Genomic DNA, 14558 nt, shown 5'->3' on the forward strand with positions numbered 1-14558 from the left:
GGGCGGACAGCGTTTTTGTGTGGGTATAGGTACCTTAAACGAGATAAGGTTGTTGAAAGACTAAAAGGTAAGGCTGTCTGTTGTAAAACTGAGCTATGCGTCGTTATGGAAGCTTGTTGAGAGGAAGATAAACATGGCATTCCAGTTTACTTCAAGGTGATTCATTGCACATGCGTAAAATCTAACTGGCTTGTGGTGGCTTGGCACTTCGCATGCAGACGGACTTTTTCTAGAGATGCGAGGATGCGGTGGGTACTCCTTGATTGATATTACCATGCCTTTTTGCGCGTTGGTAAAAGTTAACATCTGCATATGAATTATGTGCCATTACTGATCTGAAAATGCCCAGTACTCAGTTCTTTTAACAGGTTACAGTTAAATCTTTGGCACTGCTGTGAACCTCATTTGTCCCCAAGGCGTAATTAATCTCGGCAATTGGTTAGTTTTCTTCCTACAGCTAATACTATGTTTAATTATTTTATTTATTAGTTGATGTGTTTTAGATTTTCTTTTTTCTCCATCTCATTCCTCCATCAGCGCAAAATTTTAAGTTTCAAGACACAGGAAGCAAGTTTGCTTTCCTTGTTTTATCCCCTAGCACCTAGCATAGGTGTTCAATATATATTTTTTTTTTCTGAAAAGATAGCATCACAGGCCAGGAGAGGTGGCTCACACCTGAAATCCCAGCACTTTGGGAGGCCGAGGTGCGCAGATCACTTGAGGTCAGGGGTAAGACCAGCCTGACCAACATGGTGAAACTCCGTCTCTGCTAAAACAAAAAACAAAAAAATTAGGTGTGCTGGTGCACAGCTGTAGTCCCAGCTACTCAGGAGGCTGAAGCAGGAGAATCGCTTGAACCCGGGAGGCGGAGGAGGTTGCAGTGAGCCGAGCCTTTTTTTTTTTTTTCCTTTTTTGAGATAGAGTCAGACCCTGTCTCAAAAAAAAAAAAAAGAAAAGAAAAAAGAAAACAGAAAAGATAGCATTACAGTTATTAACAACTTGGTCCCTACGCACCTCTTCCAGCTTCATCTCTCTTTAGTCTCCCCTGAAACTTTCCATTCTAGCAATGCAAATATCTTTACTTTGGCTTTGCATATGTGGTCAGCATTGCTTGAAATGCTCCTTCCTACCTTTTTTTGCTTGGGAACTCATATTAATCTTTAAATATACAGCCCAGTGATACTGAACACGAACTCCTTGACACTTCAATGACCATTCCTTCCATGATGTCTCTAAGTCTCTGTAGGTACTTCTATAACTGTTACAATGCGTTGAAACAATCAGTTAGAACAGAAACATTGGAATTATCGAATCCACACCACAGCTCGCCGTTTTGGCACTGACTTTCAGTTGAAGAAAATTTGCTTTAAAATTATCTCTTACAAAGAAATTTAGAGTAAAATAGTACATTAATATCTACCCTTAGTTCCACTTTTCTGGGAAACTAGAGGTCTCTTTTCTAGTGGTAGCATATGGCCATATGCTATTGGGGTGAACTGAATAACATGTTGAAAATGATAATGAAAGCCTAGGACCCAACGTTGACCACACTTCTGGGCTAGGAGTAATGGTATGCTAATACTTTTCCTTTCACTACCACCCCTCCCCATTTTTCTTTTCAGGCTCTGACACTGTTCCCAAGCTGTGTGGTGCCTAAGAGGTTGGAGAGGCTGGAGTAGATTTAGCCTGAGAAGTGGCTCCCACGGTTTAACAGCCCCTGGGCTCAGCAGGAGAACGAGTTTTCTAAGTCCCCTGCCAAGGTGCGGGCGAACCCAGAGAGCGGCGGGCAGCTATGCAGCCTCCGGGACAGCAGGCGGAGCTGTGTGCCGCGCGGCCGCCTGCAGTGGGGGCGGGGCCGCACCCGGCGGTTGGCGAAGGGCGGGCGGAGGGCTCGGCCTGAGAGGTGGAGCAACACTGTTCCGGCGTCGAGCGGTCGTTGCTACCTTTTCGGTCCGCCACGATCCTCTTTTGAGCACTGTGCGTGTCCCTGGTCGCGAGTCTGCACTCCTGAGTAAGAGTCTGCCAGCCGCGGATGGGGAGCGTGAGCGGCGGGGTATGCCGCAGAGTGGTGTGGAGTGAGGAAGGGGATCCGGGGCTGCATTCGGCGGAGCGGGGGCAGGGGCTCCCTCGGGGTGTAGGTCTCGAGGCTGTAAGGCCGGAGGCGTGCCGGAGTTACGAGCTCTGGAGTCTAGGGGTGGGAGGGAGTTTCTTGTCCACCAGGGGGTCTCGTGGCTGCTGGACGAGATGAGGTAGGTTCCCGAGTTACGGGTGTGGAGAGGTGGGGTCTCGCGGCCGTGAGGCCGGCAGCGGTGACTGAGTTATGAGGGTTGGAGACGGGAGTTCCCTGTGGGCTGGGGTCTCCCAGGTGCCGGGCTCGGTGAGGTGCCGTAGTTACGCGGTCCGGATTCCTGGGCCACCGCGGTCGCCGCCGCCTGCTGTGTTGTTGAGAACTGGTTGCCTGACAACGCACTAACGCTTCCTGGTCAGCCACCTCCGGCGCCCGGGAGCGAACGGTGCCTTGGTTCCCATGCGCCTTCTCGCCGACGGCGGGGCCTCCGCTGCTCTGTCAAGCCTCCTCGAGCTCATTTCTTGCTCTTCGGTGCTTGTTATTGTTTACGTGGGAGCGCTTGTGCTCACTGCTTTGCTAGTAAAACTTACTTAATATTCACCATAGCTCGATACTATTGTTATACTATTTTCCCCTGTGATTGCCCGGCCGCTTGAGCTTGAATCTCTTGTTTCTAACCGCCTTGATTTTAGGAATCTTATATGGGACTCGAATCCAGTTGTCAGTACATGTTATTAATGAGACTATCTTTTGAGAGCTCCTGGCTCTCAAGATTGTAGGATTAAGACGCTTAACTAGGATTTCCGGGAAGGTTAAATTCTGAAGTAAACCACCACCTAATGTCCAAACACCTTGGAAAATGCAGGGGCCTAAAAGCAACCAATAAAAATTTGTAAAAACCTACTTTTCCTTAGGCTCTATTCTGTGAGAAAGAATGACTTGTCATGTTGACGAGCAACATGGAAACTACTGAGGTACTTTCTTTTCTCTGTATCATTCTCCCTAGGAGGTCATTGGCTTTCTGATGATTAAATGTCTGCTGAAATGCTCTACAAAGATCAAGTTTTGGGTCTCTCTCTCCCTTTTTTTTTTTTTTTAAAGACAGAGCCTCGCTCTGTCGCCCAGGCTGGAGTGCAGTAGCGCCATCTCGGTTCTTTGCAACCTCCGTCTCCCGGGTTCAAGCAGTTCTCCTGCCTCAGCCTCCCGAGAAGCTGGGACTACAGGTGCACGCCACCACGTCCAGCTAATTTTTGTATTTTTAGTAGAGATGGCAGTTTCACTTTATTGGCCGGGCTGGACTTGAACTTCTGACCTCAAGTGATCCGCTTGCCTCGGCTTCTCAAAGTGGTGGTATTACGGCCCTGAGCCACTGTGCCTGGCCAAGTTTGGGTCTTCAGCCAGATGACCTTCTGGGAGGGAGGGAGTGAGTTTAGACAGTAAATTGAAACAGGATACTTTCAGTAGTTTTTCTCAAATGAAGCTTTCAGACAAATATGATTTAACTGTTACACATTTGAGCAGATTTCAGATTATCCTTTTAACATCATTCTGACTTGGATTCTGATGTGCTTTCCTGAGTGGCAGGCAAGGGTGTTTGAGCAAGTGTTTCAGCAATTTTGCATAATCCAGAGGCTAATTTATGCTGCTGCCCTTAATCACCATTAAGGGTGTATTATTAACAGCTGCTGAAAGATTTCAACATGTATATATTTATTCACTCTCTTTGTATCCTGTCTCCCAGCCTCCCTCTGTTTCCCTGAGCAACAGTATTTACGTCTTAGCAGTATTTAGGGAAATGTGTCAAAATTTGGGTGTACCCATGGGAGGAGGTTGCTAATGTGGATGCCATCTGCTAGGAGAAAGATGAAGAACCTTGCATTCGGTAGATGGATTTCTGGATGGACAAGAAGTGAGAAATATTGTCCTGGTCACTTTGTCCCTCCCTCTCTTCTAAGGCTCTTTCACTGGCCCCTCCCCCCACCCCCCATGTTATCACACTTTGATACCTGTTCTAGGTCCTGTTTGTCTACTCTAGGGTCTCTTTTTCCAGACAGAACTTCTCTCACAGCCTTAATGATTATTTTAAACACTGCTAGATCTTAATTTCCAGCCTGGGTTCTTTTCTGAGTTCTGTTTTTCAGATTGTTTTCTTTATATCTCCAGTGCATCCATTACGGGTATCACACATTTAGCTCCTAAACCCCCGTCAGCCACTGTGGCAGGGGGAGTTATCTTGTCCAAATTTGAGGACAAGAATCATGTGTGTATATATATATGTGCACACGCACATATATTTATTGTTGTTGTTGTTTGTTTTTGTTTTTTTGAGACAATCTTACTCTGTCACCCATGCTGGAGTGCAGTGGCGCCATCTTGGCTTATTGCAACCTCTGCTTTCCCGCTTTAAGCAATGGTTCAGCCTCCTGCCATGCCCAGCTAATTTTTGTAGTTTTAGTACAGGCAGGATTTTGTCATATTGGCCAGCCTGGTCTCAAATTCCTGACCTCAAGTGATCTGCACATCTTAGCCTCCTGAAGTGCTGGGATTACAGGCATGAGCCACCATGCCCGGCCACATTTTATATTTTTGATCCCCCCAGCCTCTAGCACAATATCCTGCTATAAGAGGGGAGTCCTTTTCCATTTCTCATGCTCCCATAGTGGGGAGGAAATTTGTACTACACTCCTTGAGGGGGAAAGGATAGGAGCAACATTTTCACATCTTTTTGTGACTGATGAATTTGTGAGAAAGAATTAGGGAAACTCATTTCTTACTGGGTTCTGTCTGTTTATTGGATTTGATTAGACTTAGCAGAATGGGTATATTCTGGTCTGTTTATATCTATATGATAAGCATAAAGAGCCAAAGGTTAAGATTTAGAGATGTTGGTGTGGATTATGATAACCAAGTATCAATTATTGGTGATTTAAATCTCAGTATACTTTATGTTTGGAGGCTCTGTTTTTAAGAGGTAAATCTTCATGTATACAAAGATATAAAGATAAAACAATAAATAATAAAATAATTGATCTGTTGATTTCTTTTTTTTTTTTTTTTTGAGACTGAGTCTCTCTCTCTCTCATCCAAGCTGTAGTACAGTGGCACAATCTGGGCTCACTATAACCTCCGCCTTCTGGGTTCAAGTGGTTCTCCTCCCTCAGCCTCCGGAGTAGCAGACCACAGGCATGTGCCACCATGTCTGGCTAATTTTTGTACTTTTAGGATGGCTTTTATAATGTTGGCCGGACTGGTCTCAAACTCTTGACCTCAGGTGATCCACTTGCCTTGGCCTCCCAAAGTGCTGGGATTATAGGAATGGCCTGATCTGTTTATTTCTAAGTGTTAGGTTCTCTGTCATACTTTTTATATGCATTATTTGTTTTTTCTTCATAATATACTGGAATAAATGGTATAGCCATTTTATAGATTAGGCATAGAGCAGTTAAGGAACATTCTTGAGGTCATTTACATTGAGATCAATAGTGATAGAAATATATTTCAAACCCAGGTCTTTCAATTAAACTGTTTTCCTGAAAACTGTTCATCATTTCCACACTAAGTACACAGCTACTGGAGAAATAATACTTGGCCATGATGTCTTGAAAAAGTTGTGACTTTATATTGTAGAATGTCAGAGAGATAAATAATCCCATTTAGGTTTCTTTCAGCTGATTTATTTTTAGCAACTTAATTCTTAAATTATAAATTTTCTTACTCTATATTGTACATGTGCCATAGTTATTAATGCAGTCTCTGTGATTCACCAAGCAATTCTTAAATAATTGTGTAGTTGAAATATGTTTTATGTAAGCTGTCACATGCTTTTAGGAGTGAGAAAAAGAAAAATGGCCGTGACAGCTAGAAACTGGTACTGTTAGAAACTAGCCTGGCATTCACAGTAACTTTGTGTTTTTCTGTTGAAGATAAACTGCTGTACAGAACATCAACATCAGATAAGACCACTCTGTGTCTATGATGGATCAAGACAAAAACATTCAATCATTGTGTCCAAACACAGACAAAATGCAGACGATCTCTGTCTATCAAGAGTGAGGCCAGATTATGCTACTGTACTACAGCCTGAATGATCAAGACACAAAATACCAAATATTTCCTCTCCCAGCTGATATGAATAACTACTACTTGTTTGCCAGTTACAGTGTTAGCCTCCCCCCGCCCTGCCACCATATTTTAGGTTTATTGAGTGGTACCATCATAGAATTAACCCCACTTCTAATAGTGTTCAATCCTGAGCACACCTCTATGCCTGGCTAATTTTTGTATTTTTAGTTGAGATGGGGTTTTGCCATGTTGGCCAGGCTGGTCTTGAACTCCTGACCTCAGGTGTTACACCCGCCTTGGCCACCCAAAGTGTTGGGATTACAGGCGTGAGCCACCGCACCCGGCCTAGATAAATGACATTTCTGTTTAAATTCTGTGCAAAATTTTATAGCAAAATATATGCATTATTTCATCATTTTATTCCTGTCAGACATAGACTATTTAGGAAAATTAGCGGATTTTAAGGAGTGATTTTTCTAAACATGAAAACTTGTTTGCTGTTGAGTTGTTCAGATTTTTTAATTAGGAAAAGTCTTTTGTGACAATTAGCAAATTAAAAATGGCTGAAATAGGCTGAGCATAGCGGCTGGCAGCTATAATCCCAGCAACTCTGGTGGCCACAATGTGGGAGAATCACTTGAGCCTAGGAGTTCAAGGTAACAGTGAACTCTGATCGTGACACTGCACATCAGCCTGGGCAACAGAGCGAGACCTCATCTCTAAAACCCAAAAAAAAAACAACAAAAGAAATTGGCCAAAATATATCAACTTTTGTTGATTTGAAATATATTTTGCTAAAACTATATATGTAAATGTGTATATATATATATATATATATTTTTTTTAATTTTAATTTTTTTTTGAGATGGGATCTTGATGTATTGCCCAGGCTGGAGTGCAGTGGCATGCTTGTAAGCTCACTGTAGCCTTGATTTCCTGGGCTCAAGTGATCCAATCCTCCTGCCTCAGCTTCCCAAATAGCTGGGACTACAGGATGCACCACCATGCCTGGCTAATTATTTTTATTTTTATTTTTAGTAGAGATGAGATCTTACTGTGTTGTCCAGGCTGGTCTTGACTTCTTGCGCTCAAGTGATTCCCACCTTGGCCTCTCAAAGTGCTGGGATTACAAGTGTGAGCCACCAAGCCCAGCCTAAAGCTATATTTTAAAATCAGTGTTCCTTTTGGTAGTAAATAATAGCATGCAGTTTACATTATGTACTGTTTACCTGATAAAAATTTCAACGTACTCTTTTAGGTAAAGCCTACTTTCCTACAATTATATATATGTATACATATACATATATGTGTATACATTTTTTTTTTCAAATTATCTTTCTCCCAAGTTCACCGGAGGCTTTTTTTTTTTTTTAACTTGCTTGCATTTGATATTGTTCACCAGTTCTATTTTGTATCTCTTTTCCACTTCTCCTCAACTAATTATGCTGATTGGGTTTGTTTCATATCCCTGTTTTAATTTTTCCTTTTTTTTTTTTTTCCCAGCTTGCATTTTTCTGTCATTCCCTCAAGTGAAGATTGCCTGGTGTATAGTTCTGGGTCATCTCTCTTTTTCCCTGTCTGTGCTCATTGATTGCGACTTCAACTGTTATCTTTAAAATACTTAATTAACTCTTAAACATCTCTAATGTAGTTCATTTTCTTGAATTTGAATCTTGAATTTCTGACCATCTGCTGGAAATTTCCACTAGCACATCTTAAATGTGTAAATCAAACCTTTCTAAACCTTCCAACTTGCTCTGACTTACTTCTGTCCAAGATTCTGTCCAAGATTCTATCCACATTTGGCTTCCAGGCCTTAAAACTTTGATCATTAGTGGCTTTTTTTTTTTTTTTTTCTGCATACCCAATTAGATGCTGACTTTCCTGGGACTTTGGAAGATGTGTTTGGAAAAAAATTCTGGGTTAAATGAGGAAAGGTTAGTCTTTTCAAAAAATGGTGCTGGAATATGCAAAAAAATTGAGCCTTGACCCTTATAGATTTACAAAAATTAACTTTGAATGGATCATAGATTAAATGTAGGAAGAAAAAAACTAAAAAACTTATAAAGAAAATATTTGTGATCTTGGGTTAGGCAAAGATTTTTCTTAGGACACAAAAAGTACAAACAATAAATTAATTAAAAAATTGAAAGGAATTCGTGAATTGGACTTGATAAAAATCGAAAACTTTCACTATTAAAAATACATTATTAAGAAAACTTACCACAGATTGACAGAAAATAGTTTTACAAAGCAAGTTTAATAAAGGACTTTTATCAAGTATATATAAAGAAATCTTACAATTCAATAGTAATAAAATAACCTGCTGGGCTTGGTGGCTCATGCCTGTAGTCTGAACACTCTGGGAGGCCAAGGCAGGAGGATCACTTGAGTCCAGGAATTGAAGGGGTAACATTGTGCTATGATCGTACCACTCCAGCCTGGGCAACATAGTGAGATCCTGTATCTGCAATAAACAAACAAACGAAAAAACTGACTGGGTATGGTGATGCTTGCCTGTAGTCCCAGCTACTCAGGAGGCTAAGGTGGGAGGATGGCTTGAGCCCAGGAGTTCAAAGCTGCAGGTGCACTATGATGGCAACACTGCACTCTAGCCTAGGTGACAAGGTGAGAGCCTGTCTCTAAAACATAAAAAAACCTAATTTTAAAAAAGGCAGATTTGAGTAGACACTCTCCCAGTGATTATATGTATGGTAAATAAATAGATGAAAAGTTGTTCAACATCATAGTTAACAGAGAAATGCAGATTAAAATCTTAGAGAGATACCACTAAATACACAATAGAATGACTAAGATAAAAATGACTGAAAATATCATGCCTTGGCGAGGATGTGTAGAAATTGCAATTGTCATATACAATTCACTTACATTCTTAAACATTGGAACGTAAAATGGTACTTTATACTTTGAGGAACAGTTTAGCAGTTCAGAAATTAGACAAGATCATAAAGATGATCATCATAAAGATGATCACCTTGTCAGTGATCAAAAATAACATCACTGACGAGGGGCAGGTGGATATCCTGTGCTTTCTCTTTGTGACACCTTGAGATTTCACCTAAGTATTTCCTGTGAGAATGCATAATCTAAATTTAGTCATGAAGAAAAAACACCAGGCACACCCCAGATAAGGGATGTTCTATTGAAAAGGATGGATAGTAGATAGATGGTATTTAAAAATATCAGTGTTATAAAAGACAAAGAAAGATGGTAGAGATAGATGTTCCAAACTGAAGAAGGCAAAAGAGCAGTAAACTACAATACCTAACTTAGATGGGCTGCTATTGAGTCAGTTGACAAAAGTGGAATATAGACAATAGGTTAAAAAATCAATGTTACAGAAGTTGATAATTATATTGAGGTTATGTAAGAAAATAACTCAATTCTTAAGACACACACACTGAAGAGTTTAGGGGCAAAGGGCTATGATATATGTACTTTATCCTCTGAATAATTTTAGAAACAACTGTGTTTGTGTATATGGAGAAAATGACCTTGTGTGCACAAGCAAACGATGAAGCAAGTGGAGCAAAATCTTAATAGGGGATTAATAAAAACTCTTTGTGTGTCCTTGGTATCATTATTGTAACTTTTCTGTAAGTTAGAAAGTATCTCCCAATAGTTTAAAAAAACTTTTTTTTTTTTTTTTGGAAAAGTTCTTTGGCTTAAGGATTTTATATTTATTTATTTATTTATTTTTATTTTTTGTTTGTTTTTCTTTTTGGCTTAAGGATTTAAAGAGCTTTTTGTTTGCTTGCTTTTGTTTTTTTGTCAGGGAGGGGCATGTATAGACGGTGGTGGTAGTTTTTCATTTTCTTTTTATTTCAGATATTTTAAAATATATTGGCTGGGTGCAGTGGCTCACGCCTGTAATTTCTGTGCTTTAGGAGGCCGAGGTGGGCACGTCACCTGAGGTTGGGAGTTCAAGACCAGCCTGACCAACATGGAGAAACCCGGTCTCTACTAAAAATAGAAAAAATTAGCTGGGTGTGGTGTCGCATGCCTGTAATCCCAGCTACTCAGGAGGCTGAGGTAGGAGAATTGCTTGAACCTGGGAGGTGGAGGTTGCAGTGAGCCCAGATGGTGCCATTGCACTCCATCCAACCTGGGCATCAAGAGCGAAACTGTCTCAAAAAAAGTATACTGTAGGCTTCTTAGGGAAGTTGGGAGAGGCAGTAGGCAGGCATATTTATGATCAATCTTAAGTTCGAACTTCTCAATTTGATAAGTGAGGTTGAAAACTAAATGTGGACTAACTGTACATGTTGATAATTAGGCTAAAAATACTGTGATATAGATATGCTTATTGAAAATTGTTTTTTTTAAAGAATCTGCAAAATGGCTGATAATTTGGATGAATTTATTGAAGAACGAAAAGCCAAATTGGCCAAAGACAAAGCAGAGCTGGAAAGTGATCCACCTTACATGGAAATGAAGGTAAACTTAATAATTTTCTTTGAACATGTTTTATTATAATTGTCTATGGAGATTACTCCTGTGTAAATGCAAAACATCCTCTTCTGTGAGTGAGAATCTTCTGTTTTGTACTATGCTGTTATTCTGGGAGCCTGACTCCAGACAAGATTGCGGTAATTTTGAATGCAGTTTTTCTTTTGTGGTGTTTTGTATCTCACAGTGTTTCTGTTATCTCTTGTTGAAGAATTATTTGCTTCATAAAATGATTATGAGACCAGTTCTGTTATAAAGAACTTACACAACATAAACAGAACAGTAGTAAAGGCAAGTTCTTATATTCTATGTGAAAAAGTTCAATTTATTGAATTAGTTTAAAAAGTTTTTTTTTTGAAATCTGCAAAAGTGGATTTATTAAGGTAATTTATTTTGTACTATTCATGTTTCATAATATAAATTTCTTAAAATAATTGGTTTTTGTTTGTTTTGAGACGGAGTCTCACTCTGTTGCCCAGGCTGGAGTGCAGTGGCACAATCTTGGCTCACCACAACCTCTGCCTCCTGGGTTCAAGTGTTTCTCCTGCCTCAGCCTCCTGAGTAGCTGGGACTATAGGCGCAAGCCACCATGCCTGGCTAATTTTTGTATTTTTAGCATAGAGGAGTTTTCACTATGTTGGCCAGGCTGGTCTTGAATTCTTGATCTGGTGATCTGCCTACCTCAGCCTCCCATAGTGCTGGGATTACAGGTGTGAGCCACTGTGCTCAGCCTAAAATAATTGTTTCTTAAAGCAGTGTTTAAAAGGCTTTCTTAAAGCTTTCCTTGTTTTGGTGAAACTGATTTATCGATTTAGCAAATATTTACTGAGGGTTGTATTAGGTACTGTGCTAAGCTCTGAGAATACAGCACTGATGAGAGTGTCATGGCACCTTCTCAAAGCTCAGTTTGTATCATAAGATAGAGCATGTAGTTTAATCTGTGCCGTATGATGAATCATAATGAGAGTCACCATTTATATTGGTTTGTCCAAGATGATCTTGGTTTACCTGTTGTCCAGTGTTTTTTTTTCTGATTTAGCATTTGTTCTGGACAAAGGTATCTTGGCTGAGATGATAAATAATATAGATAGCCTAATTATAAAGTAGTTTTATTCACATGGCTAACATTTATTGAGTGCTAACTATGGACAAAGCATAGTCTTAAGAGGTTATATTTCATAGTAATCTATGAGGTAAGTGCTGTTATTATAATTTTCCAGATGAGTAAACTGAGGCAAATTAAAGTAATGAGACTAAGGCAGTAGAGTTGGTGAAACTGGGTTTTGATCCCTGACAGACAGGCTCCAGTGTGCGTCCTTGGAACAAACATAATTGGTTGCCTTCCTTCCATAATAATCTGTCATGTACCAAGAATGCCAAGGACTTTCTATGTATCATATTATTTAATCATCATATTCCTGTTAAGTAGGTGAAATTTTTTTGTTTTATAAATTAAAAAAGTGAAGCTCACAGGGGTTAAGTAATTTGTCCAAGTCCACACAGTAGTAGATTCAGGATTGGAACCTTTATGCAGCTCCAGAGTCTATCTCTTAACCACTCTCCGGTAGTTAGGACCAGCTTACGGCTTTGGAATTACATAATTTGGAATACATAGCTTTAAATACAGTTTTGTTATAATTTCTAATATTAATTTGTACATAAATAATTTAAGTCTTAGTACAAGTATCACCTGCTTAGTGAGGCCTTGTAGTCCCTCCCGCAGCATTTCTGGGCCTCCTTATTTTGATCTATTTTTTTTTTCCATAACTCCTTCCTGCCACTGTCTGCGTATCACATAATAATGTTTTGAGTTCATTATGTGTCCCCCCCAGTAGTTTATAAGCTTTATGATGGCAGAAATTCTTGTATTTTTTAAAACTTGTGTATCTTCAGTGCTTGACAAAATGCCTGGCACTTAATGGGAACTCAGTAAATATTTGTTCGTAAGTAAATGATTAAATATTAGAATATCTGTTATAAAATTTAAATACCTTTGGTTAATTCCTTAAACCTTACACATTTAGTTTCTTCTATGATGTACTGTGTAATTTTGTCAAGCTGTTTAATTAAAATTTGAGATGGGTTGTATATTTCATGTCGTTCCCCCCCCCCCCCCCCCCCCCCGCCTTTGTAAATATTATGTCTCTTTCAGGGAAAGTTGTCAGAGAAGCTTTCTGAAAACAGTAAGATACTGATCTCTATGGCTAAGGAAAACATACCACCAAATAGTCAACAGACCAGGGGTTCCTTAGGTATGTCATTAGATGTGCTAAACTTATTTTAAGATATCCTTAGTGGGCTCTTCTGAAAGAGGTTTGTCTTGTCAGAAAAAAAGATTTCTTTGGAATCCTAGTAATTTTTCTTTCTGGAATCTTATATAAGTCAATATGGTCTACATATGAAATAGAACTCATACTGAAAACTTTATATTTGTTTTATGTGATACTGCCTTTGTTATGATTTGTAGAACTTACAGAAGTAGGTGTGTTTAACATAACTTAAAATTGAAAACTTTTAATGGAATTTGTGTGTCTGTGAGAGAGAGAAGAGAAACTGTTTTATTATTTGTTGAATGAAAATGGTGAACTTGCTTGTTTAAAAATTAAAGAAATATGCTTAAAGGGTACAAAATGCTGTTTGGTGAAAGACCATTTTAATTATTGATGACCATGTTGGAGTTGTAAAGAAGTTAATACTGTAGCCATACTAATGCTTTGATTATGGTATGGTATGAATATATTTGGAAACTTCTTACCACATTTTTGCTTGTTGGTAGGTATGCATTTTTAAAAAAGAAAATATTTGAATATGTAAAAATGTTATTTATTTATTATTTTAAAGACAGGCTCTCTCTCTCTTTCACCCAGGCTGGAGTGCAGTGGTATGATCATAGTTCAGTGTTACTTTGATCTCCTGGGTTCAAGCAATCCTCCTGCCTTGCCCTCCTAAAGCAGTACGATTATAGGCATGAGCCACTGTGCCCAGTTTGTATGTTTAAATATATATATATATATATATATTCATATATATATTCATGTTTAAATATATATGTATTCATATATATATATTCATATATATGTATTCATATATATATATATATATACACACACACACACACATACACATACATACAAACTGGGCACAGTCATGTACCAAGAATGCCAAGGACTTTATATGTATCATTTTAGTATATATATATATATATTACTGTGCCCAGTTTGTATGAATATATATATTCATTCATATATATATGAATATATACATATGTATATATGAATAAATATATATATATATTTATTTATTTTTTTCAAGACTGAGTCTGGCTCTGTCACCCAGGCTGGAGTGCAGTGGCATGATCTCAGCTCACTGCAACCTCCATCTCCCAGGTTCAGTTGATCCTCCTGCCTCAGCCTCTCAAGTAGCTGGGATTACAGGTGTGTGCCACCACACCCAGTTAATTTTTCATATTTTTGGTAGAGACAGGGTTTTGCCATGTTGGCCAGGCTGGTCTTGAACTTGTGACCTTATGTGATCCACTTGCCTGCCTCGGTTTCCCAAAGTGCTGGGATTACAGGTGCCTGACTGACCTGTATGAATATTTTTGATGTGCATTTTGTGATTTATTGATGATGACAAACTTTTTCACAAAAAGAAAGTCAACTATGATAAGTTCCTTTGGTTAAAGCATTGTTCTCAAATGGATAGCTTTTCATGGTTCTAAGTATACTCCTAAATTGTTTTTGTATGCCAATGGATACAAGGGGATGCTGGCTAAGAAACTGGATAGTTAGTAAGCTTTTTATCTCTCTCTCTTTTTTTGAGATGGAGTCTTGCTCTGGCTCTGTCACCAGGCTGGAGTGCAGTGGTGCAATCTCGGCTCACTGCAACCTCCGCCTCCTGGGTTCAAGCGATTCTTCTGCCTCAGCCTCCCAAGTAGCTGGACCACAGGTGTGTGCCA

General features: G+C 39.4%; 1 protein-coding gene across 17 annotated transcripts in view; it reads left to right on the forward strand.

Annotated features, from left to right (window-relative positions):
* The first annotated feature begins 4 nt into the window (after positions 1–4).
* The window catches only part of CSPP1 (centrosome and spindle pole associated protein 1), a 143555-nt gene continuing 129001 nt past the window's right edge, over positions 5–14558 (forward strand). For 13 of the 17 annotated variants that reach the window (XR_002478127.2, XR_001109123.2, XR_002478137.2 and 10 more), the window contains exons 1-2: positions 10480–10588; positions 12753–12852. Coding sequence is in view for 13 of the 17 variants with exons in the window: in XM_012463676.2 (XP_012319099.2) it covers positions 10490–10588; positions 12753–12852 (199 nt within the window). In the remaining 4 variants the exon portion in view is untranslated. Of the gene's footprint in view, positions 249–1622; positions 1761–1898; positions 2012–10081; positions 10184–10479; positions 10589–12752; positions 12853–14558 lie in introns of those variants that run through there. The other 4 variants (XM_012463669.3, XM_012463670.3, XM_021665929.2 and 1 more) reach the window with 4 other exon arrangements.

This window comes from Aotus nancymaae, unplaced genomic scaffold, assembly GCF_030222135.1.
Source record: "Aotus nancymaae isolate 86718 unplaced genomic scaffold, 86718_ANA_hifiasm-v0.15.2.pri h1tg000036l, whole genome shotgun sequence".
NCBI classification, from domain to species: domain Eukaryota; kingdom Metazoa; phylum Chordata; class Mammalia; order Primates; family Aotidae; genus Aotus; species Aotus nancymaae.